Source organism: Camelus dromedarius, chromosome 15, assembly GCF_036321535.1.
Source record: "Camelus dromedarius isolate mCamDro1 chromosome 15, mCamDro1.pat, whole genome shotgun sequence".
Taxonomy (NCBI): Eukaryota; Metazoa; Chordata; class Mammalia; order Artiodactyla; family Camelidae; genus Camelus; species Camelus dromedarius.
The window spans coordinates 43950485-43972930 of record NC_087450.1 but is presented as its reverse complement, the minus strand read 5'-3'; the positions used below and the strand labels follow the sequence as shown (position 1 = coordinate 43972930).

Here is a 22446-nt window from a genome sequence, read left to right as displayed (position 1 = left end):
TGGTCTGCAGAGAGAGGGGCTCCTCCCTCCCCACCTGCCTGTGACAGGGCCTGGACTTGCTTCTCAGGCAGATGAAGGAGAAAGGCCTGTTGAGTGTCCAGCGCCTGGCGGCTTGTCACGCAGAGGTCCTCGCTGGGAGGCTGCACGATGTGTCCTTGGCTGTGACTGGAGAGGTGAGGCATCCTGTGTCTGTGCCCTCTGCCCGATCCCCAGCCAGCCCCTCTTCCCTGGTGCTGCTGCTCAGTGTGGGTCACAACAGCAGCCATGGAGGGGCCCATGGTGCCCAGAACATGGGCGTCCCTATTTCTCAGTCCCCAGCCCCTGAGGTGGGAGCTAGCCACCCATTTCTCAGATTGGAAAACTGAGGCCTGGGGTTTCCTTCTTTCTCATCTCTGGGTATTGAAACAATCGGAATCCTGTGTGCCCATTTGTCACAGTCCTGCATTGTACTCAGAATGCCTGGGGAGGGATGGAGTGTTCTAGGCCAGATCTCCAACTTCTGGGCAGTTGTAACCTCCCAAACCCTTTCTCCCATGGGGCTGGGGCTTGGCCTAGGCTGCACCTTATCACAAGTGGAGGCTGTGCCCCCTGCCCTCAGGAATAGACTTTTCCAGTGAGGGGGCCTTGTGAAGATCAAATTAAACATTATTTGTAAAAGTGCTTTCAAGACTAAGTGTTGTACAAATTTGAGATGATAATGATGGAATTGATCATTATGATAATAACAACAGTAACAGTGTTTTTTAAAAATGGGACTGTTTTGCCCAGAACTGCTGCAGGGTGTCCATTTCTAGCCTGGCGAGGCCCAGGCCCAGGCAAGGGTGGAGGCCTTGGGAGGCGGTACAGTGCTCCATTCTCCGTATGTGCCGGAGCCCTTGGCAGCACCCAGCAGGCCTGCAGGGTCCTTCTCTCATCTCTCTCCGAGGTCACCAACCTCCGCTCCAAGGTATCCCGCTTGGCCATCAGCACCCTGGGAGACCTCTTCCGGGCCTTGAAGAAGAATATGGACCAGGAGGCTGAGGAGATCACCCGCTGCCTGCTCCAGAAGATGGGGAACACCAGCGAGTTCATCCAGAGAGCAGCCAACCAGTCCCTGGGGGCCATGGTGGAGCACGTGACCCCGGCCCGCTCCCTGGTGGCCCTCACCTCAGTGGGCATCTAGTACGCGGAGGCCTCCTTTGAGGGGAGGGGGTGGCCTGGGAACGAGGGGCAAAGGGAGAGACCCTGGGATGGGGGAGGAGCAGGTGCCTCACATGTTTACCTGGGGGAGGACGACCCCTGTTCCCCAGTGGTCTTCTCCCCCACCTCTCCTGGGCCAGGCTGGGGACGAGGGGCCTCAGGGCAGCCCCGGGCCCCAGCTGGGAGGGAGAGGTGCTATTGTTCTGCTCAAGACCGGGGAGCCCGTAGTGGCCATGGTAATGTCCCTGGAGACTGAGCGCCAGAGGCAGCCTTCGGCTTGGGCCTGATGAGCCCCGGCCCCTCTCCCAGGGGAGTGCTGTTCCTGATGAAATCTGGGCCGGGAGGAGAGCAAGGCACAAAATCTTTCCAGCTGGTGCCGCTTGGCCTTCTGAGGAGGAGGAGGAGGGGGCAGGCTGCTCTTGGAGTCTTTCTGCAGCCTGATTTGCTTTCTCTTTATGTAAAAACCAGAACCAAGAACCAACAGCAAAACCAGAAGCGTTTCCCAAGCCCTTTCTCCCACAGTGTGACTCCCACAGTGCGACATGACTCTCAACCCCAATAAGCCAGTCACAATACTGACCCTTCCGCAGGGTGGTCTATCAGGCAGAACCCAGGGCGAGTTGTCGCAGCCAAGAGGCCTTTGCCTACAGACTGGAGCCATGAGGCCGGGGTTCAAATCCTGGCTTGTTACTGAACTTCCCCATGCCTCTGTTTTCTCATCTGTAAAATGGGGGTAATAATAAAGTTGTGAGGGATAAAGGAATTGATTCATGAAAGAGCACTTAGAGCAGGCCTGCCTCTACCTAATAATTTGCTGAGTGCTCACTGTGGCTATTATTAACTTGGGGGAAATTGTGCTTTTTTCTGGATTCCTCCCTATGCCTCCGCCTCCTCACCTTCAGGATGATGACAGTAGTAGCTTCAGGGGTTGAGGAGACACTGCTTCGAAGGCACTTAGTAAGAAGGTGCTTACTACGGTGCCTGGCAGAGGGGGTGCACTCACAACAAACTAAGGCAATGGATTGTTGTCAGCAGGAATGGGGTCAGTTGTCCTCAGGGGAGCCTGGAACAGGGCTGTGTAATTGAATTCCCGGGATCTTGCTAAATGCAGATTCTGATTCAGATGCTAATGGTGCTAGTCCCTGGACCATACTAAGTAGGGAGAGCCCAGGAGTCTCCCTTGTGTTCCACTGGGATGTATCCCAGTGGGGAGAAGGGGCCAGTGTCACCTAATGGACTGTGGACACATAACCTTGCTTGAATAAGGTGAAAAAGAGAAAGGGGACATCCTGAGGGGGTCCTCCCGTGAGATTTCAAGTTCCCCGTGAAATCACCCATTAATCACCTGTCCCTCTCTCCTGTCTCAATTCAGCTCAACGTGCAGTAAAACTCCCAGGAAATGTTGAAGTGTTGGCAGGTGCTGGCACCAGCAGGGCCCTGGGGTGTCGACTGGGAGGGAGATTTGGTGCCCGCTCCTTGGGAGCTTCCAGCCTGACTGGAGAGCCACAGGGACGCACCAGTCCTTCCCAGGGGACAAGGACAGCGCTGCCTCCAGGGAGTACTGGTTCTGCCTGGGGGGCTCAGAAGGCAGAGGTAGGATATTCTAGGTGGAGAGAAGTTGGGGAAGGGCATTTAGGCAAAAGCAGAACACGCGCTCAGGAAGGCATGGGGATGGTGGGCACATGGTGCGTCTAGGGGACATCACACGGCTTCACGTGCTCCTGCTACCCTGTCATTATCCTTGGTTCCAGTGTCAGGAAGGGTCTGCTCTGTCCTTGAAGATTCCCCTTAGCCCACACCGGACAAAATTTTGAGCCCATTGTGACATGAAACAGGGATGCACAGATGTAGGTCCATGTGTGCTGGTCTGGGGACCCCCACATCCCATTCCTTGGCTGAGCCCTTGCTCGTGATTGCGTTTCCTTTCAGCCACCGAAATCCCTTGGTCCGGAAATGCACTGCCGAGCACCTCTCTGTCGTCCTGGAGCAGATAGGCGCCGAGAAGATTCTCTCAGGCACTAGAGACAGCACAGACGTGCTGGTGCACAACCTGGTGAGGCTGGCCCAGGACTCCAACCCGGACACCAGGTAATGCAGGGCCATGGGCCTGGGGATGGCTGACCTGGCCAGCCCAGGGCAAGTAAGGCAACCAGCCAGCCCTGAGGGCACTGGCCCATGGAGCTCAGCTTCCCTGAGGCCACAGGGAGGGACAGTCAGATGGACAAAGCTGTGACCTTTCCTTACAGCTGTCGTCCCATCTCTCCACGCAGTTACAGCCAGGCCCGCTCAGGGGATGCTCCCTGCTCCTCGCCTCCCCTTCCTCGCCTTCCACTCCCTCTCTGGCCATTGCCATCTTATTCTAGTTCCTGTCCCACCCCAGCTCCATTTTCAATAAAACTATTCATTCATTTTTTCAAGAGAGATTTGATGAGCAGTGTTTTCATTACTACGGATACAGCAGTGAATAAGAAAAATCAGGCCCCTGCTGTCTTGGAGCTTACCTCCTAGTTGGGTAGTAAACAAGTAATAATGATGAGAGTTTTAGATCCAGGTAAGGGATAAAAACAAGAGGTAATGGAGAATGGGGTCAAGGCTACTTTAGATTCAGAGTCAGAGGAGACCTTTCTAAGGAGTGACATTTGGGTTGAGAATGGATGGGCTGGTAGGAGCCAGCTCTTTGAGGGTTTGGGGTGCAACAGTCCCAGCAAAGAAAGGTGGAACCAAGACCCCTGGATGGAATCAGCTTGGGGTTTAGCAAAGAGGAAGGCTAGGCTGCTTGGGACACAGTGAGCGAGGGGAGGGGTGGGCCACGAGACGGAGAGGACAAGGCCAGGCCAGGGAGGGCCTCACAGGCCACGGTCAGGAGTTGGGATTTTGGTTTGTGGGTGACTGGAAGCCACTGGAGGGTTTTTTAGTAGGAGTGTGATGGTATTAGATGGTTTCAAGCATGAGAGTGATAGGACCTGATTAACCATGTTCAGAAGCTGGAGTTGGGGTCCAGTTACTCACATTCCTTGGTTCATGCCATGTTATCGTCTGGAGATGCCACTACGGTGGGTACAGCTCCAGAGGGCACGTCCACACTGCGTCCTGTGTTGTGTCCCACGTGGTAAATTCACGTGGCTGCCCGAGGGTGCACCCTGGAGGGAGGCACTGCCTGCAGCTCCTCCCACCCTCCCCACTGCACTCCCACAGTGCTGCACCTCACATCCTCCAAAGTACCCCCAGCAGCCCAGGAGGATGAATTCAGGAATAAGCCCAGAGTGGGAGTGAGGCCAAGGGCTGCGTCACTTAGGCAGCCGGGGCATTGGTGGGAGCCCTCGCCCCTCTGCCCCCTCCTGCAGTGCTTGGGGTGCCTATGTCCCCCTGACCTTGCAATTTCTGAACTTCAGATTTTCATCAATCTGATGGGTAAAAACGTTCACTCCTTGCTGTTTCAGAGTCCTTTTTCGCTTCCCTGACTAGTAATGAGTTTCAGTACTTCTTCATGTTTGCTAGCCTTTTGATTAAAAAAAAAAAATCTCTGACCACTCACTGGAGGATTGATGGTGGGGGAGGGGCCAGGATGGAGGAGGGATGCCAGGCAGATGGCTACCCCTCAGTCCGGGTGAGCCTTGCCGGAGGCTGGCAGCGGGGGGGGGGGGGGGGTGTAGTTTGAAGGCAAAGCCCATAGCAGGTGGGTGGTGAGGATTTCAAAGAGGAATCAAAGATACTGCTTAGGTTTTTAAACTGGAACAACTGAGTGAATGACAGTGCCATTTACTGAAATGAGGCATATTGTGAGGGAAGTAGAAGGTTGTGATTGGTTTGTTCTTAATGGTTGAGGGAGATGGGTGTCAAGATCTAATCTCTCTCCAGATCTAAGCTCCTCTCCATTCTGACCTTTCTCTCTCATTGGATGACACTGACTGCCCTTCATTTCCCTTCCTGGAACCCTGTGCTTCCGGTTTCCATGGCAGCACACCCCGTGGTTCTCTTTGTCCCTCTGTGCATTTCTCCCCCACCTGCTCCCTGGATGCCCGTGGCTGCAGGAGTGTCTTCAGTCCTTGTTACCCTCTTGCAGGTTTCTCTGAAAGGTGTCATCACTTCCTGTGGCCCCAGTCACATCAAACTCTGATGCTTCCCAATGTCTTCCTCCCAGCCAATCCTTCTATAAGTCCAATCTCTTGGATGCCTCCATAGGACCCACCACCCAGATGTCCCATTGTCATCTTAGTGCAAACTGTCCCTAAGTGAACTCATTGCCTTCTCCAGAAGCCTGCGTCTCTGACTGTGTTCCCTCACTGTGATTTACTGAGTCATCCAAGATGCAAAATGGGGAATTTCATACTTCACTGATTCTAAGACACACATTTTTTGACCCACATTTTAGTATCTTAGAATCCTAGGCGTCTCACAGTTGCTGTTGGCCAGGCAGCAGTTATGACTTGGGTTTTTACTATCTACACAATTGCAAGCTTGATCATTGTTGCTCATAGGATAAACCTTTGAATTACCGTTTGCTTTGTAGGAATTACACTATGAGCCCTTCTCTGCTGGTTAGCCTTTTATATTTATTTTAAGAAGTCACTGTGGAGAATTGTTGAGTTTCATCATGGTATGAAATGTCTTAGAAATATTACACTATTATTTGGCATTGAAATGAAGAGTTAATGTGTGAGAAAAGGCATGGAAATGGAGTGATGGGACATAAATTAGATGTTAATGCAAACATTCGTCATTGAAGGAATGACCAAAATGCCACAGTTTCTTACAAAGCAACTGTCAAGCACTTTACTTGACCTAAGGAAGGAAGGACAGGGCCGTGTCACTGAAGGCAGTGGAAATCGCCAGTGTCTTTTTCTGGTTTTCCTTAGTGGAAAATAAATTAATGGTGCATTTTACAATCAATGAAGGTTGAGTGAAATCTGATAATTCTAGATGCTTTGAGCTCCGCCTCCAATCAGCTTCCAAGTCCGGCAGTTTCGTCTTCCCTAGCAGCTCTTGAATCTGATCATGCCTACTGACCCCATCCCTACTGCTTTACGTCAGGCCTTCAACATCTCTTGCTGGGCTATCACACAGCCTCCTGACAGGTCTCCCGGCCCCCGGCCTTGTCCCCGGGATCCGTCCTCCACGCTGCTGTCTGAGACATTCTGACTAAAGTGCAAGTCTGGTCGCTCCTCTGCTGCCCACTGCCTGCAGCTGAAAGCCCACCTCCTTCATGCCTCCCGAAGTGGGGTCCTGCCTTCTTCTCCAGCCTGCTCTCCTCCTGGGAACAGGCCCTGCCTGTTCTTCCCCCGCCACACACCTGCAGACCTGTCAGACCGTCTTATGGTCCCTGGAATGACTATCCTCCTTCAGTCCTTAATCCCATCTCACTTGTGAACTCCTACTCATCTTTTGAGTCCTAACCCAAAGTCACCTCTCCAATGAAGGCCTCCTTGATTCCCTCTCCTGACCACCAATGTTTATCGGGTAGAGTTGACCACTTTCTCCAATACTGCCCCACTGCACCCTTCCTCAGACTTCTACATGTTTCATGCTAGAAGAAAATTAAGTACACTTTGGTATAGCCATCAAACAGAATATTATTGAGCCATTAAAAGGGATGCCATGGGAATATGATTAATGATCAAGTGAAAAAAGTTGGTAAAAGTTGTATATACATTCTGATGTCATCTAAAATGTAAATGCTTGGGAAAAAAGACTGTAAGAAAATATGTAAAAATTTAATAGAGGTTTGCTTTTGGTGATGGGTTTATGGTTGATGTTTATTCTTTTATAAATCTAGTTTTTAACTAGGTGGGGATTACTGTCACAATTAGAAAAAGTATTGAAAATTCTCCCACTGTAATTAGAAAAATCATATAAAGCTATGAAGCAACTTTACACTGCATTTCTGTGGCTGTTTTTTCATCCTGCTTTTCTCCTATGGCAGGTTTTATGGCCGGAAGATGGTGAATATCTTGATGTCAAACACAAAGTTTGATGCGTTTCTGAAGCAGTCCCTCCCATCCCACGACTTGCGGAAGGTCATGACGGCTATTAAACAGCGGGTGAGCCAGCTGTGAGGTGCGAGCTGGTCTGGGGTGGGGATCAGAGCAGAGCCTGGCAGCCAGTCAGGGAAGCGGGGAGTGCACTCCAGAGGCTTTAGCTTCCTCCATGACTCTGACAGGTGGAATCTCCTTCCCCTGTGCCTGGTTCTGCCTCCCACTGCCCGTGTCTCCTGCGCCTCCCTGGGCCACTGTGCCTCCATCTTTTAAATGGGGATCTTGACCCCTGGCTTAACTGCCAGTGCTCCGGAAGGCTCCGCTGTGTCCTCTGAAGCTCTCCCAGGTGGAAGGGGTTATTTCTCCTGCTACGGTCTAGACTGGAGGGTCTGCAGTCCACCAGAGGGCCACCCCTTCTGGCTCATGTTCTGTGTGTATTTTTCAAGGGAATAGAAGATGGTGGTGAGCTTCCATCTGCCAAAGGTCGCAAGGTGTCGAGGAGCCTGGTGGTGTGTGAGAGCGGGCTGCCCAGCGAGGCCGGGTACAGTAGCCCTTGTCTCTCCGGGCTCCACATCCGCAGCTGCTGACGGCGGCGCTCTGCTTGGCCCAGGCCGAGGTGGCTCTGGGAGGGGGTGTGCATCTGGGCTGCGACTGAGACCTAGCTGGGGCAGCAGGACTCCTGGGTGAATTTACAGGATGGGTTTCCCTGCCCAAGTCTCGGGGAGCACAAATCCCAGGCTCAGGAGCATCCGCCAGTAGAAGTGGGTTCCTGCAGTCTCGACTGTGTAGGTGCAGTTCCAGTGGGACGGGTTATTGGTCAGGTGAGCTCAGCGTTTCTCTGTTAACTCACTCAGCAGACCCGTTCACCATCGGAGTGGCCAGCCTATGGCTAATTTAGAGGCAGAGGTGGAACCAAAGCACATGAGAAGGACTGGGCCAACGGGCTAAAGTGCGGGTGCTAGGAGCCGGAAACCCAGCAGGAATCTGACAGTCACTCCTGTGCCTAAAACTTAACCCCCTTCTGCAATGCCCCAGGAGGACCACATCTGGACTCCTTAGCGGGACCCCCAGGGAAGCCCCTGCCCACCTCTTCCACCCTGCTCTCTCCCATGCACGCTCTCCCAGCCAGACCGCAGCAGCTCCTGTTCCCCGCCCCTCGCTGTCTCTCTCCTTCCTGTGCCTTTGCTCATGCTGTGCCTTCTGCACCTAGAACATGCCTATTTGTTCTACAAGATTTCACTCACCTGTCACCTTCTCCCAGAAGCCTCTCTGACATTCTGTCCCCCTCTCCTCTGGGTGGACAGGTTGCCCCATTCTCCAGTCCTCTGTCTCCCTCAGTGGGCACCTCAGGGTGAAGACTGCGTCTCTCGTCTCATTGTTCTGTGTGTCCAGCACAGCTCTTAGCGCTCAGTAGGCAAAGAGCGTGGACTGCAGGGATGAATGACAGAATGAATGATGTGCTCCTGTGGGTGCGACCCAGGTGTATGGCTCAGGCTCAGAGACCCAGGCTCTGGACTGGGGGTCGGGGATAATGCTCTGGGTGAAGCTGCCGGCCAGGGGAGAACGATGGGCATGCGATCCCAGTGGAAGAGAACAGGGCTCCTTAACCTTTCCCTAGTTACCGGGGCAGTGTGAGCAGGGCCTAGGCAACCAGGCGTCAGGATAGAGGATCCTGGAAAGATCTTCCCCTCTCTTGGATTAAATGAGTACCAGTCTTCCTCTCATGGACTTCTAACCCCTCACTTCAAGCTCCCCCAGCCCCATTCTTAACATAGCTTCTGAAAAAAAAAAAAAAAAAAGGCAGGAAGAGAGAGCCCTGCCCCTGACAGGGGGTTGGTGCTCTTGGCTCTAGGTATTGTTGCCCCCTGAGGAAAAGTCATTTCCAGAGTTCCCAAAGCCTTGTCCCCTAGCAGCAGGTGGGGGTAGACTAAGCAGCAGGTGAATCTCTTGTTTCATCCCCACCTGTCTTTGAGGGGAGGGGATGTGCATGGGACAGGAGGTGTATTCATCCCCAGGGGCCGCCCAGGTCAGACCTCCTTCCATATAGGCTCAGCTCCAATGGCCCACGGCTGACAGGGCTGCGCTCCTCCATGCGGGGGGGCTTGGAGATGGTGGGGCAGCTGCGGGACCTGACGCGGCTGCTGGAGGCCAAGGACTACCAGTCTCGGATGGAAGGCGTGGGGCAGCTCCTTGAGCACTGTAAGGCCAAGCCTGAGCTCATCACCACCAACCTGGTCCAGGTGAGTGCTGCCCCAGCCCTGCCCCATCTCCTCCCTTCAATTTGGAAAACCCAGAACAGGGTTAGGCACTGTGCCAGATTCCTCAGGGTAAGGGGAGCCTGAAAAGCCCTTTCTATCTAGTTGCCAGGGTAATACCGTAAGACCAACTGGAACTGGCCTAGAGGTCAAGGTTACAGCCTCCTGCTGGGTGCCTTGGGACCACACAGAGATGTTCTGGGCATCTTTCATCCTTCCAGCAGATTTACAGGGAGGAGGGCAGAGGTAGAGTGTGCTGTGGCTGCGGGCTGCTCCTGATCTAGCCATGCACTTGAGGTTTTGAGGGTAGGGCGTGTTGTTGGCCAGGCAACTGGGCCAGGATGGCTGGGTGGGTGGGTCTGGAGTAGACACAAGCCTTTCACAGGCTGGAAATGAGAGCAGATGTCTGCTCCTTCTGGGAGTCAGGCTGCTGGACAGTCAAGCCACATAGCAGGGTTAAGACACAGGCTTGAAGTTTCTTACTAGCTGTGTGAACTGGGCTCATTCAGCCTCAGTTTTTGTTTTGTTTGGTTTTTAATTGTAAACTGAGGATGAAAACTCATGCTTCATGGGTTAAGATCACTCCTCGAGCGAGTGCAGAGTACCTAACAAGGTGCCCTAGATGCTTTGCACTGAGCGAGTACTCAGCATACAATGGTTTCCCGCTCCCGTCCCCCTCCCCTTTGAGTGGTGCTCTCTTGGTCACTGGGGATGTTCTGGCATGGGTTGGATGACTAGTCAGGGATGCAGGAGGAATCTCTGCCGAGGGCTATTGTTTGGGCTGTGGAACTCCTGCCCAGCCTGGGTTCCCACTGGCCCTTGGTTTCTGTTCCCTCAATAGGTCTTCGCTGCTTTCACCCCAAGGCTTCAGGATTCTAACAAGAAAGTAAACCAGTTGGCGCTAGAGTCCCTTGCCAAGATGGTCCCCCTGCTGAGAGACAGCTTACACCCCATGCTGCTCTCCATCATCATCGCTGTTGCAGACAACCTCAACTCCAAGAACTCGGTGGTTTATGCCGCCGCTGTGATGGTGCTGGATGCAATGATTGAGAGTCTGGGTGAGCCTCCCACAGCCCCCACTTGGCTTTGGTAGGCAGCTGGTACCCTCCCCAGTTCTGGGAATCAGCAGAGCAGAGAACAGCACTGGTTTAGCTCTCAGGCCAAACATTTCCCCAGGGGCTGCCTAAGGCAGGGGCTCTTGGTTGGCAGGCTATTCCATGTCATGTCCCCCTGGGGGTCTTAGACTGCTAGAAGTGGAGGAGCTGTGGAGATGTTCTGGTCTTGCCTCCTTATGATACACGTGATAGAAATGACCACCTTGGGTCACATAACACCACAGTGAGTGAGCCAATAGGGCATTGATGGGAAAACAGGTCAGGACTACCAAGAAGGCGTCAGGAAGAGTTGTCACATTTTTTTAGCTGTGAGATGGTAGCAGGGGATGTGGCTTGTGTGGGGACCAGGCAGGATGCTGATGAGACAGTTGGGCAAGCCTGTTGGAGAGGACAGAGTTGACAGGTGGGTAGACCCAGGTGATTGTCTGATATGGGATCCCATTGGCTTTCTGAGCTTGGAATGAATGAAGGTTGTCTTTGAGGAAGACTGGTGCCAGGGTTTGAGATGGGAGGGATTTGGGGTGATGAGTGGACAGTGAGGATGGAGGGGTTGGGGGAGGAATGAAAAGAGCAAAAAGGAGGGAGCTATGGCAGAGACATCCGGAAAGGCAAGAGCTTCTCTGTTCCTTATGTGCTTTGCAATATCACATCTTGATTCTTGAACAGTAGGTGGCAATTTTGGTGCATTCTGTTCTCCACTCCTTTCATAGATGATTAGAAGGTGATATTTGGTGTATCTTGTACACAGACTGAAGTGCATGTTCGAAAACTCAGGTGTGTGAGAACATAGTCTATGATAGACTTACGTCCAGACCAGTAGATTCATAAGTTTTCACAAACTAGTCTTGCCTTGATGTGAGGAAGCCTGTGACCTGAGAACGGCTGTTTACGTTGTTGCTGTGTGTCCTGATGAGCACAGAGCAACCCACAGAGCATCCCAATGCTGAGGCTGGAAGCACTGCCTGGCACACCCACCCCTCCTCCCCATCCCGCACCCTGGGCTGAGCCCAGCTCCCCAGGGCTGGGACAGCAGCTGTGTCCTTGGCTGGAGTCTCCCGGAGAAGTTTCAGTTACAAATCAAAGGCCTGGTCAGGCCCTTCTCTGCCTCCCAAGATCATAAATATTGTCAATTTCCTCTCTTCATCTCAGAGAGAATTTATGAATTGCTGAGTTTGTTGCTGTAGAACAAACAAAATAAATCCAGCTCTAAATTATAGCTTGTTCTCAGCGCCACTCTGGGTAAGTGAGATTGCTGTTGCCAATAACTAAGGCTCTTGGTAAATCACTGTGGGCCCTGGATTTATTGGGAAAACCTGCACCAAGCCAAACAGGCTTTAGCTGTTTGAAGAGGCTGAGCACCCTTGTCTGGGGAGAAGAGCTTTTAACTCTTCCCCCTCCGGGGAAGAGCCGGCCTCCTTGAGCAGGCTGAGGCTCTGGAGCTTTGGGCTGCAGAAGCTGGTGTCTCATGCACTCACAAGACTCAGGTCCCCTCTACTTGGGGCCCTGCTGTGCCCACCAGGGCTGGACCCCAGAAAGGGGGCCTGGGGATTGCCTGCTTTTGTGATCTGACCACACCTTGAGGCAGGTTGCAGGGTCCAGGGAGTTGCCTATAGTCCTCCTTTCCTCCTGGGACAGGGTCTCCTTGGGGATGGCTGATGATGCTCCCTCTGGTCCATCAGCCGGAGGGTCTTGTGCAAGAGAATGGAGGCATGAGGGGCACCATCCTCCTCTCTAACCCTTAGGTCAGTGCTAGCCTTGAATGGGCATGGGGTTGGACTCAAAGGGATGGATGGAGCCCACTAGTCTACTGGCACAAGGCTCCCATGGGGCCCGAAGCGTGAAGCCCAGGGTCTTGTCTCCAGGTCATTTGGAGCAGGTGTGGCTGTGGGCTTTGCTGTGAGCTGTACCCTCTTAGCCCAACCAGCAACACTGGTTTTGGAAGTATTCTTAACTGCGAAGTAATAAGCTGACTTCCATACCCACAAAGGTCAGAGCTGGAGGGATTTAGGCTACCAGCAAGAATTTATCACTGCCAGGGAGTACCAGGAGTGGAACCAAGGTCTCCCAGGGAATGGTCCTCTACTGCCTGGCATGGTCTAAGCCCCTCTGCAGAGGGAAAAAAAAAATGGATGCAAGTAATGAAACTTCCCACTGTCCCAGGGGATTGGGAGGTGGAAGCAGAGACTGGTGCAGGTGTGACAGAAGGGAAGGGGCGTACATCTTCCTCCCTGATCACCCAGGCTGAGCCCGGTGGCTCTAGTTGACCCTTAGCACCCCAGGGCCTCTCCTGGAACTGGCGTGGAGCCCTCTGTGCAGAGGGAAACTTTCTCCCAAGCCGGCTTCTCACACCTTATGAGACACTCTGGGCTCCAGGCTGCAGAGGGGCTGTGAAGTGCTGTGAAATACTTAAGTACGGACATTCACAGCCTGTTACTGCTTGTTTCCTGCTCAATGGGGGCCAAGGGATCAAGGACACAGACAGGGAAGGCTGTCTTCTGGCACAAAGTCCAGATCACACAGCCAGACTTGGAGATTGGTCTTTCTTAGGTGACCTCCCAAGACCCCTCTCGATTCTGGAATTCGGTGATCAAGTTACCTCATCTGCCACCATGTCTCTTCTAGTTCCTTGGTTTCCCCTGGGGTGAGCGGGGTGGTGGCAAGTAGGCTGACACAGCAGAGTTTCTGCCCATGTCCCCTTTGGGGGACAGTCAAAAAGAAGATGTGGGGGAGCCCTGCTTCCTGACCACTACCCTTTATCATTGCCAGCTTTAGGGCCCCTTCAGGGCTGAGCCTGGAGTGGCATCCTTTCTATTCAGCACCAAGACCTTCTGATTTCAGGGGGGTTATTCTGGGGATCAAGGCAGTTCCACAGCAGATGGGCTGGTTCTGCTTGGGGCTCTGTTACTGGGTTAGTTACAGAAGGAACTTCACTAATTAAAACATCAGGCTGCTAACAGCTCACCCCGTCTTGCTCAGACTGAGCACCAAAAGGACCTCTCTTAATTTAGTGCGGCCCCCGGCCAGCACTGGTGAGAACAGATAAGCTCAAAAATGGGCAGCTTCAGATCTGCTTTTGCTCTTTTGCTCTGACTTTAAATTCATTACCTTGTGTAAATCATGTGACCAACATTATATTGTTAGTGAAACTTAAAAATTCACCTGTGGTGCCTCACTAATATACTGACAACTTAAAAATATGTCTCTTCTATTTCCATAATGTAAATACAATTTTGACTTTGTGCCTTTCATTTAACACCACCCAGTTTCCCATGCTGTTACACAGTCTTTCTAGTTAACTTACAAATATAAAGTTTATTTTCCACCACTGTAGAAGTCATTCTTACTAATTACTGAGAAAATGAAAAATACGAAGCATTTGAAAGAAAGAAAACTTCACTTACAGTCCCAACTCCTAAAAGAAACATTATTAATATTTGGCATTTTTAATTTTTTTTTTCATGGAGGTACTGGGGTTAGAACCCAGCACCTCATGCATGCTAAGCATGCCTCTACCACGGAGCTATATCCTCCCCACCCACCCCTCCGGGCATTTTTCATTTCAAGTATTTTTTTCTGGGTATATTTGCGTTTGGCATCATGATTACATTACACATTTAAATTTGCATCCTGCTTTAAAAAAAACCAGGGCATGAGCATTTACATATAATTACACACTTGAGTCAGTTTGAACAGTTCCATCACGTGCTTGTGTTTTTCTGTCTCAGTGGATCATTCCCAGTTTTTCTGCAATGAAGAGACCTAGTTTTGGTGGCCATGGAGAATTCGGCCATGTGACATAGAACTTAACTGAGCCTTGTGCTTGTTGTCGGGAGTCTAGTTTGACTCCAGTGTCTGCTGCCACTGACGGTGGTACCATTTTTTTTATGCTTTATTAAAAGCTCTTCTCTTGCTTCCCAGTAGCCTGAGGATGGCATGGCCTGGTGGCCTCAGGGCTTGGCTGAATGGGACAGGTGTGAGGCCCATTTGACCTCAGCCCCAGTGTAGAGAGAGGAGGCTAGGCCCAGGGAGGCCACGGTGTCTGGGCTGCCAGCCTGTGGCTATTTTCTCCACATTGAAGGGCTTTGCTTCCCCTGTTGTGTGGGCAGCACCAAGGCCAGCGTGGCATCCTTGTGGTGCAGAAGAGGAGCCTATGAAAACCCTGGGCTAGGCTCATGGGTTTTTAAGTTTTCAGAAGTTAGATTCCCACATCCTTAGTTGGACCCTCCTCCATGAAGGTTGCTGGGCTGTTGGAGTATTTTAGGGTAATAATAGTAATAGTAGCAACAATAGCTGATACTTACATAGTAATTATCTGCTCAAGACACTGTCCTAAGCATTATGTGAATCATTTAATCATCACAGCAGCTCTATGAGTTACTAGTATTATCCCCATTTTATAGTTGGGTAAACTGAGGTGTCGAGAGGGTACATGACTTATTCAATGTCATACACTAAAATGTGGAAGAGCCAGTATTCAAATCTGGGTGGTCTAGATCCAGAATCCAACCCCTTAGCCTCTGTCCTTTACTGCTTCTCATTAAACCTGGGTGTGACCCAAAAGGTGAGCCATCACTATAAAAGGGGTCAGAGGCAGAGAGGCAGCTGCTTGGGGTGGTGTCTGGGGTTTATAGACCAGTTTGGGCCAACTTAGTGTCTCTGCTTTAACACTGCCTTGTTCTCCATAAGCATTTAGTGGGCAACTGTTGTGTGCCAGGCATCACGGGAGCATGGTCTGGCATGGATAGATGTCTGCTGGATGTGCATTTTCAATTATTTGCCAAGTTCTCCACTTCTCTTGAGCTCTGGGAGGCCACGTCTGTGGCCAGGAGTGGGAGGTCCAGCTGCGCCCAGAGAATGTCCTGGACTGAGTGTTGATGGGGGAGAGCAAGGAGGGAGAAGTCCTTGTTCTCAGGGTGAGCTCGTGGCTATTGAGATGGGTGAGGCCAACAGAGGCATCTGGAAGCAAGAATGCAGGTGATGTTGTTATAAAACTCTCTTCTTACCCATTTACAGCTTCACCAGGACAGCCTGAGACCACTTCTTGCTAATTGCAATATTCTAGAGCCTGGCATCTCTTTCATCTCCCAGAACAAATTATTTTAGAGACTCTGGCCTTGTGGGTGGAGCTTTTGCAAGCCGCAGAGATGTCCATGATGTCTACGTGTCCATGCATTTTCTCCTCCGTATGTCTTACAGGTCTCAGGGGTAGAGCAAGGGAAGTAGGAATTAGCTCTTAGCTAAAATTGCACATCTCTGGGGCTGCTGGTGCTCTGTGCCAAGGTAGGGAGGGAACTCAGAAAAGGTGGACCCTGCCTGGAAAGACTTCCTCAGGCAGGTCTCCAATCTCTGTCCTCTGCAAAGGGAAGTCTGGCCTTGAGATGGTCCCCTCCTGGGACCCCAGGACGCACTTGCTTGGGCTTGCTGGGTGATGCCCCTCACATCCCAGACAGGTGCAGGCAGGTACCACAGCCACATCCCTGAGGAATGCATTTTGCTGCTTGCCTCATCTCCCATGGAATTCTGCTGCGCCTGCTGTGGTTGTAAAACTTGGGGAGCTCAGTGAGCTGGGTGCCTCCTTGGGTCACGGCAGAGGCGATCTGGGGGCAAAAGGAGACTGGTCCTACCTTGTGTACTTTCTAGGTTAGCACACCTTTCTCAGGTGAAGGGCCACTGTCCTCACCTTGTGTGTCTTTTGTGAGAAAGGCAGGACTTCCAGTTTACTAGTTTGGGAAACCAGGAGACATCAGCTAGAATGGGCAGAAAGAAGCAGCTTCTAAATTCAGTAGCCGTGGGATCCCGCTGGAGTTGGTTTCAGAAATACAACTAAAGAATGCCAGGGTACCTCTCTATCTTTGGAACACCCCCCACCCCTTTTGTTGGGATTTCACCATTAGTGGTTCATCTTTAATAAATTTTCCTTCAAGATCCAAGCTGGGAAGTGCTTGGGCCTCAGGCCTCACCCATGGGTGTGGCTGGATAGCAGGAGAGCTGGGCTCCTGGGGCCATGTGGCTGGAGTGCTGGGTGTGGGGGTGCTGGGGGAGGTCATACATGTCCCCTACCCACAATCAGGCCTTCCCTGCTCTGACCCTACCAGAGCCAGCTGGATGCTTCTGCTCCTGCTAGGGTGACCGACCAACCTGGTTTGCCAAGGATGTGAGGCTTTTCGTGCTAAAATGGGGAAGATCCTGGGCAGACTGAGATATGCTGGTCACTCTTGCTCCAGAACCCCCAGGCTCTTGGTTCCCTGAGCATGGAGCCTCTCACTCTGTGTTGGAGTTCACGTTCAAGTGTCTGTCTCCTTGTCAAAGAAGTCTCTTGAGGGGGTGGTGGAGGAGGACCAGGTCTTTTTTAGCTTTTAGCTCTATGCCTGTTACACAGAGGATATCAGTAAATCTTCAATGTGAAAGTAACCCACCATCTGGCTGTGGGTACATCCTATTGATTAGATCATAGCAGTTTTGAGGAAGCACAGATGGTTCAGATAATATGAACCAGACCTGTGGGAGCAGAGCAGGCCTGTTTGGGACCCCATGTAACTATCCCAGGCCACTCACTGTTCCCCAAACACCCCATGTACATTCACTTTTTTTAAGTGGCTCCATTGTGACCTAGAAAAGTTAATTCAACTGCCAAAGGGCCTCTTCCCTGAGCAGGTGCCATGGGGACCTTGAACAGCTGGTGCCTTTGCTTGGGCTGCAGCACCTTGGCCACTGACACCCTCCATCTCTTCCAGACAAACTTGGCCTCCTGCAAGCGTTTGCTGGGCGGGTGCGTTTCCTGAGAGGCCGCGCGGTGCTTGATGTCACAGAACGTCTGTCTGGTGAGCACCCCAGCCTTCCAGCTGATCTCTGTTCTCTCCTGGCTGACAGTTGAACTACCCACTTAGACCAAAAAATCATCAAATAATCCCCATAGGCCACTTTAAAAATTTGATAATCTTCTTCTAAAAAGTAATTCCCACAGTGCCAGAGGATAATCTTTGTTTTTGGTCAAAATGAGGCAGGTCTGTACGTAACCAAAATAGTCTTAAAGGAATTATTGCGCATTTCTTCCTCTTTGCAAAGGGGGCTTCCACCAGCCCAGAGGGTTCCTCTGCATAGATCAGAAAAAGCCATGCCTCCTGGTAGACACCACCTTGTGGGTGCATGGCCAGGTCAGGGGCAGCACTGTTGCTCTGATCTTGGGCAGGTTACTGAACTTGCCAAAACGCCTCCTCCCCCATCTTAGGAGGGTCCCATCTAGGAAGGAGGCAAAAGGACTCAATTTGTTCTCTAGACTTTCAAGGGCCCCCCTAAAATGCAGATGGAACATGTCACCCCAAGCAGTGTCCAGGATGGTGTCCCGGGTCCCTGGAGTGGCCCACAAGGCCCATGACTGCCTGGCCTTCCAGTCTCTGCCCTCTTACCCACCACAAGGATATACACTGGATCATTTACTTCTCATAACAACCCCACAAGGGAGGGTATGGGTTCCATGGTTATCCCTTTTGTAGAAATAAGGAACACGGAGCTCAGAAAGGTTAAGTGCCCAGGGTCCCTTGGTGAATAATCCAGGATTTGTCCCCAGGAGCCGGGCTGCAGATCCAAGCCCTCAACCTCTGTACTGTGCTCTGTGCCTGGGCGGCCCTGCCTTTGCCTCCTTGGTGCCAGCGGCTGATTTCCCATCCTCTCCCCTTTGCCTGTCCACGTGCAAAGCCCTTCTCACGCTTCTTCTCCGCCTGAGTGGTGCCTGCTTGGTCTGGCATCGCCTCCTCTGTCTCCCTTCTCCCCAGCTTTCCTGCCTGAGTTTCATCTGGCCCAGCCAGGGCCTCACAGCATTAGGCCCTCGAGGGGTGCTCAGGCATGTTGCCTGCCTGACAGCATCATTCCAGCTCCTCTGTGGCCCCATCTTCTCCTCTTGGCCTTGCCTCTGTGGCCTGGTTCAGTCCTCTCAGTGTCCCTGGAGTGGCCCCTTACCTCCAGTCCAAGTGCCAGGCCTTCTCCAAGCAGGTGAGGCGAGTCGGGCTGGGCTGGGGACGATAATGCGGCCACAGTGCTGGGCTGTGGGTGCCCTGGGATGAGAATAGAGCCATGTAACTGAAACCACCCTGGGTACCAGACAAGAAACTCTTTTCTGTTGCTCAAAATCAGCATTCTCTGGTTGAAACCCTTACCTGTCCTTGTATGGGTAATTTATGGGCCCCAGAGGCGGGTGAGTATCCATTTACTGTAAATATTTCCCATCTATTTCCAAGAGATCTCAAGCACAAGAGTTCCTACATAGTTCTTCTGTTAACCCCTTGTCAGCCAGGAACAGGGAAGAAAATTTCAATTGACTCAAGGTGTGGACTAATAATAGCACAGCTTAACAGGAGTAAATGTTTTGCTAATTTCTTTAGCTGCCTTTTAAGCTCAAATTTAATAGGGTTTTCCTCCCGATGCCAACACTGCCAGCTAGAGAGCCAGCCCTCTCTCCTCAGGCAGCTGAATGTGGACTGATGGTGAAAGTAAGCGCCCATCCTGGGGTCCAGGTGTAAACGCCTCGCTGCGGGAGGGAGAGCCTGGAAGGTGCGGCAGGCTAGGTCACACCTGTTGTTGGGTCCAGGGAGTCCTGCCTGGGTCTGGCGCTTGGGATAGTTCTCACCTCCGTCTGCAGGAGAGATTCAGCAGAGATTTAGGAAGCCTTTGAGTTGTAGTTGTTCGGTATAGGTGGATAATCAGGATTATTGGGGGTTTTTTGGTTCCTTATGGCTGCCCACCTCCCATCACCCTTGGGGCTGACTCGGTGGCTTTCGGGTTAACTGTGCCTGTTTCCAGCACAGGTAATGTAACTGTCGCATCTTGACCCCACTTTATGAAGACATGGCTGGGTTGGCTCATTGAGAGCGGTCCTGCCTTCCCAGGAATGAGGATGGCCTTTACTTTGGAGGTCTCTGTGACCCTGGGAGTCCCTGAGGAGGCCCACAGTGTGGGGGGTAGAAACCCTGAGGGTCTGGCCTGAAGGTCGAGGGACACAGTGCATGGGAAGAGGCACTGCGGGAACTCAGGCTGAGCTGCGGGGGAGTTGTCCTCCTCTCTGGTCCCCTGCTGTCCCAGCCTGGCTCTGAAGTCAGAGGGGCCCCATGGGGCTCCTGCTGCAAAATATCCTGGGGGGTTGGATTAAGTTAAGCTGATGAAGGAAGAACAAATAGGGGGTTTCACTAAAAATAAAACTCCAGGCCAGCCTCTGAAATGTGGAACTCCAAGAAGTTTGGGGCGTGACAGGCGGGAAGAGCATGGGCTTTGGAGTCAAGGTAGGCTTGGCTTCTGTCCTCCACCCTTGTTAGCCATGGCGTCTTGGCCAAACTACCTGACCCCTGAGTGTTGGTTTCCTCCTCTGTGAAATGGATGAGTGTCCTGTCTCTCGGGTGAGAATGAAATGGAGTCACGCTGCAAGACTCTGAGCCCTGGACTCGAGCTTGGGCAGTGTTAGTTTCCTGGGCATATGTCTGCCCAGGGAACCTGCCAGTTTCTTTGCTTCATAAACAAATCAAGTGCTTCTCTCAGCATCTTATCTTTTGGCAAGATGACAGGCAGAGTGCGCTGATTGTCAAGCAAGCATTATTAGCATGAACGTAGTGCAACCAAGGCTGAGGGCCTGAGCGGCCCCTCCGAAGCGGCTTGGTGTAGCTGTTGACGAGGCCTTGACACTGGGGGCAACTCGGCATCTACTGTGTGAGTGGAGGGCTTGCCAGCAGGTTTAGCCTGCGTCTGGATTTTCTGGGATTTAGAGAAGGCGGGGGGCCTGGGGTAACCAGATCTGCGGGGTCATCACTGGAATGAAGAGTCTGTGCAGAGCTTGATAGTTTACAAAGCACGTTCATGCCTCCTGCGTTACTGCTGGGCTTATCGTGAGGTTTGGCGTCAAGACACTGGGGAGGCCATGCTGCTCTCACCTCCCACTGGCTGTTCTGAGAGCATCCTGACTTCTCTCCCTAGTGCAAGTTTTCGCTGTTGAACGCTCTAGGTGGTGATGCGGATAAGCGCACCATCACTCATGTCTTCTCGTTCATTTACCACCTAATGTCTAACTACCTCAAGAGTTGGTTCAGAATTATTATCCTTATTTACACATTAGGGAACAGGCTCAGAAAGGTTGGGTGACTTTCTCAAGCTCACACAGCTAGTAAGTAGCAGAGGCCGGATTGCGATCCAGGTATGTCTGCCTCTTTCCTCTTCCCTGGGCTGCAGGGACCAGTAATGACTGTCATAGGCCCTGAGCACTTTTGCCTTTGCATACCCCTTCCTCCGTAAAAAAAAAAAAAAAAAAAAAAACTGTTAAAAATTGTATTTTATGACTGGTTGGTAGAAACATGAATATAAACCAGGCTGGATATCTTCATATTTTCTTCTGATTTTTAAAGAATTAAAAAACTTTCTGTGGGCCCCTAAACAAGCAGTGAGCCCTAGGTAATGTGTGTCTAGTGGATGTCAGCCCTGCTGGGTTGCCTGCCTTTGGGGGGACAGAGCTGATGTCCCAAGAGAAGGCAGTGGGAGAGGGAGGGGGTGCCTGACTCAAGTAACTCTCCCTCTTTCCATCCTCACAGTGTTGGTGGCCTCAGTGTACCCCCGAAAGCCGCAGGCGGTGGAGCGGCATGTCCTCCCGGTCCTCTGGTACTTCCTTAACAACATGACTGGGAACGGCGTCCTGCTGGGGCACGGCGGGAACGTGCGTGTGGTGGTGTGCCGGCTGTCCAGGAGCCTTCAGGAACAGATGGGCTCCCGGCTGCAGGACCTGGCCGCCGGCCAGCCAAAGCAAGTCCTCAAAATGCTCCAAGAACTCTTAGATGCAGAATCCCCGTGAGGCAGCCCCAAGGTCACTGACAGTGGAAAGGCACCAGACAGCAGGACAACTGGCAGCTCACACCCCTTTCAGCTGGATTAAAGATGGATCTGAAATGGGCAATCATTATTTTTATCTTATTTTATTTTTATGATGGAACAATCTCCTGGTCTACTTTCCCTTAGTGTTCCAAATGTACATAGTATATTTTGAAGTAGAAATAAAAGAATTACTTATTTTTTTAAGGTTTTATCATCTTGTACTTTTGTAGCCTCAGAGAATTTTCCAATAGCTAGGTTTGTGAAAAAGAGAACAAGATGTGATATGGAAGTAACCTAGGAAGAAGATGCAATGTATATCACGCACACACACAGTGGAATACTACTCAGCCATAAAAAAGATGAAATCCTGTGACAACATGGATGAAACTCGAGGGTATCATGCTAAGTGAAATAAATCAGATGGCGAAAGAGAAAGACAGTAAGTTTTCACTCATGTGAAATATAAAATATAATCAAAAGCAAAAACCAACCAAACAAAAATGAACAAATCAAATAAAAGCAAACAGATACAGAGAACAGAGTAGTGGTTACCAGAGGGGAAGGGTGGGGGGAGGGCGAAATAAATAAAAGGCTTCAGCTGTATAGATGAAGAGAAACTAAACCTCACTGTAATGTACGCAAAAGTCAAAATATAATATTGTACACATAAAAAATTAAAAAAAGAAAGAAATCCATGACAATAGCCAAACAAGCTGCAGATGCTGAGAGGAAGAATTCAGGAGAAAAAGTGTGGCATATACTCTCACATGTTGCAGACTATTTAGGGGCATAGCTCCTCTCTGTTAGCAGCTGGACAAGCCCTCCTGAACCCAGAGATCCTGAGTCGGTCATTCAAATCCATCCCATTTGTCATAAGCCTGATTTAGGGTGAATGTAGCCAACATCTCTGGGGCATCCTGCTTCTGCCTTACAAAACCTTCAGTGCAGTGGCTGTTGGTCCTGTGGGAACCTTCTAACGAGACCTATTCAGTGTATCAAAAGGAGAGAAGAGTTTGACACTGGCATTACGAAAAGCCCTCTCTGGAAGCTGGCTTTCTGGCTAGTTCTGAAGAGGACTAGACC

General features: G+C 51.4%; 1 protein-coding gene across 14 annotated transcripts in view; it reads left to right on the top strand.

The window, feature by feature from the left end:
* TOGARAM2 (TOG array regulator of axonemal microtubules 2) overlaps positions 1 to 21574 on the top strand; it is a 69359-nt gene extending 47785 nt beyond the window's left edge. For 13 of the 14 annotated variants that reach the window (XM_064494644.1, XM_064494639.1, XM_064494643.1 and 10 more), the window contains 9 exons: positions 68 to 173; positions 926 to 1161; positions 3109 to 3267; positions 7100 to 7217; positions 7598 to 7692; positions 9199 to 9391; positions 10248 to 10464; positions 17256 to 17342; positions 21087 to 21574. In XM_064494644.1, coding sequence (XP_064350714.1) covers positions 68 to 173; positions 926 to 1161; positions 3109 to 3267; positions 7100 to 7217; positions 7598 to 7692; positions 9199 to 9391; positions 10248 to 10464; positions 17256 to 17342; positions 21087 to 21343 — 1468 coding nt within the window. In that variant the 3' untranslated portion in view covers positions 21344 to 21574. The remainder of the gene's footprint in view (positions 1 to 67; positions 174 to 925; positions 1162 to 3108; positions 3268 to 7099; positions 7218 to 7597; positions 7693 to 9198; positions 9392 to 10247; positions 10465 to 17255; positions 17343 to 21086) is intronic. The other variant, XM_064494649.1, reaches the window with a different exon arrangement.
* Positions 21575 to 22446: the final 872 nt, after the last annotated feature.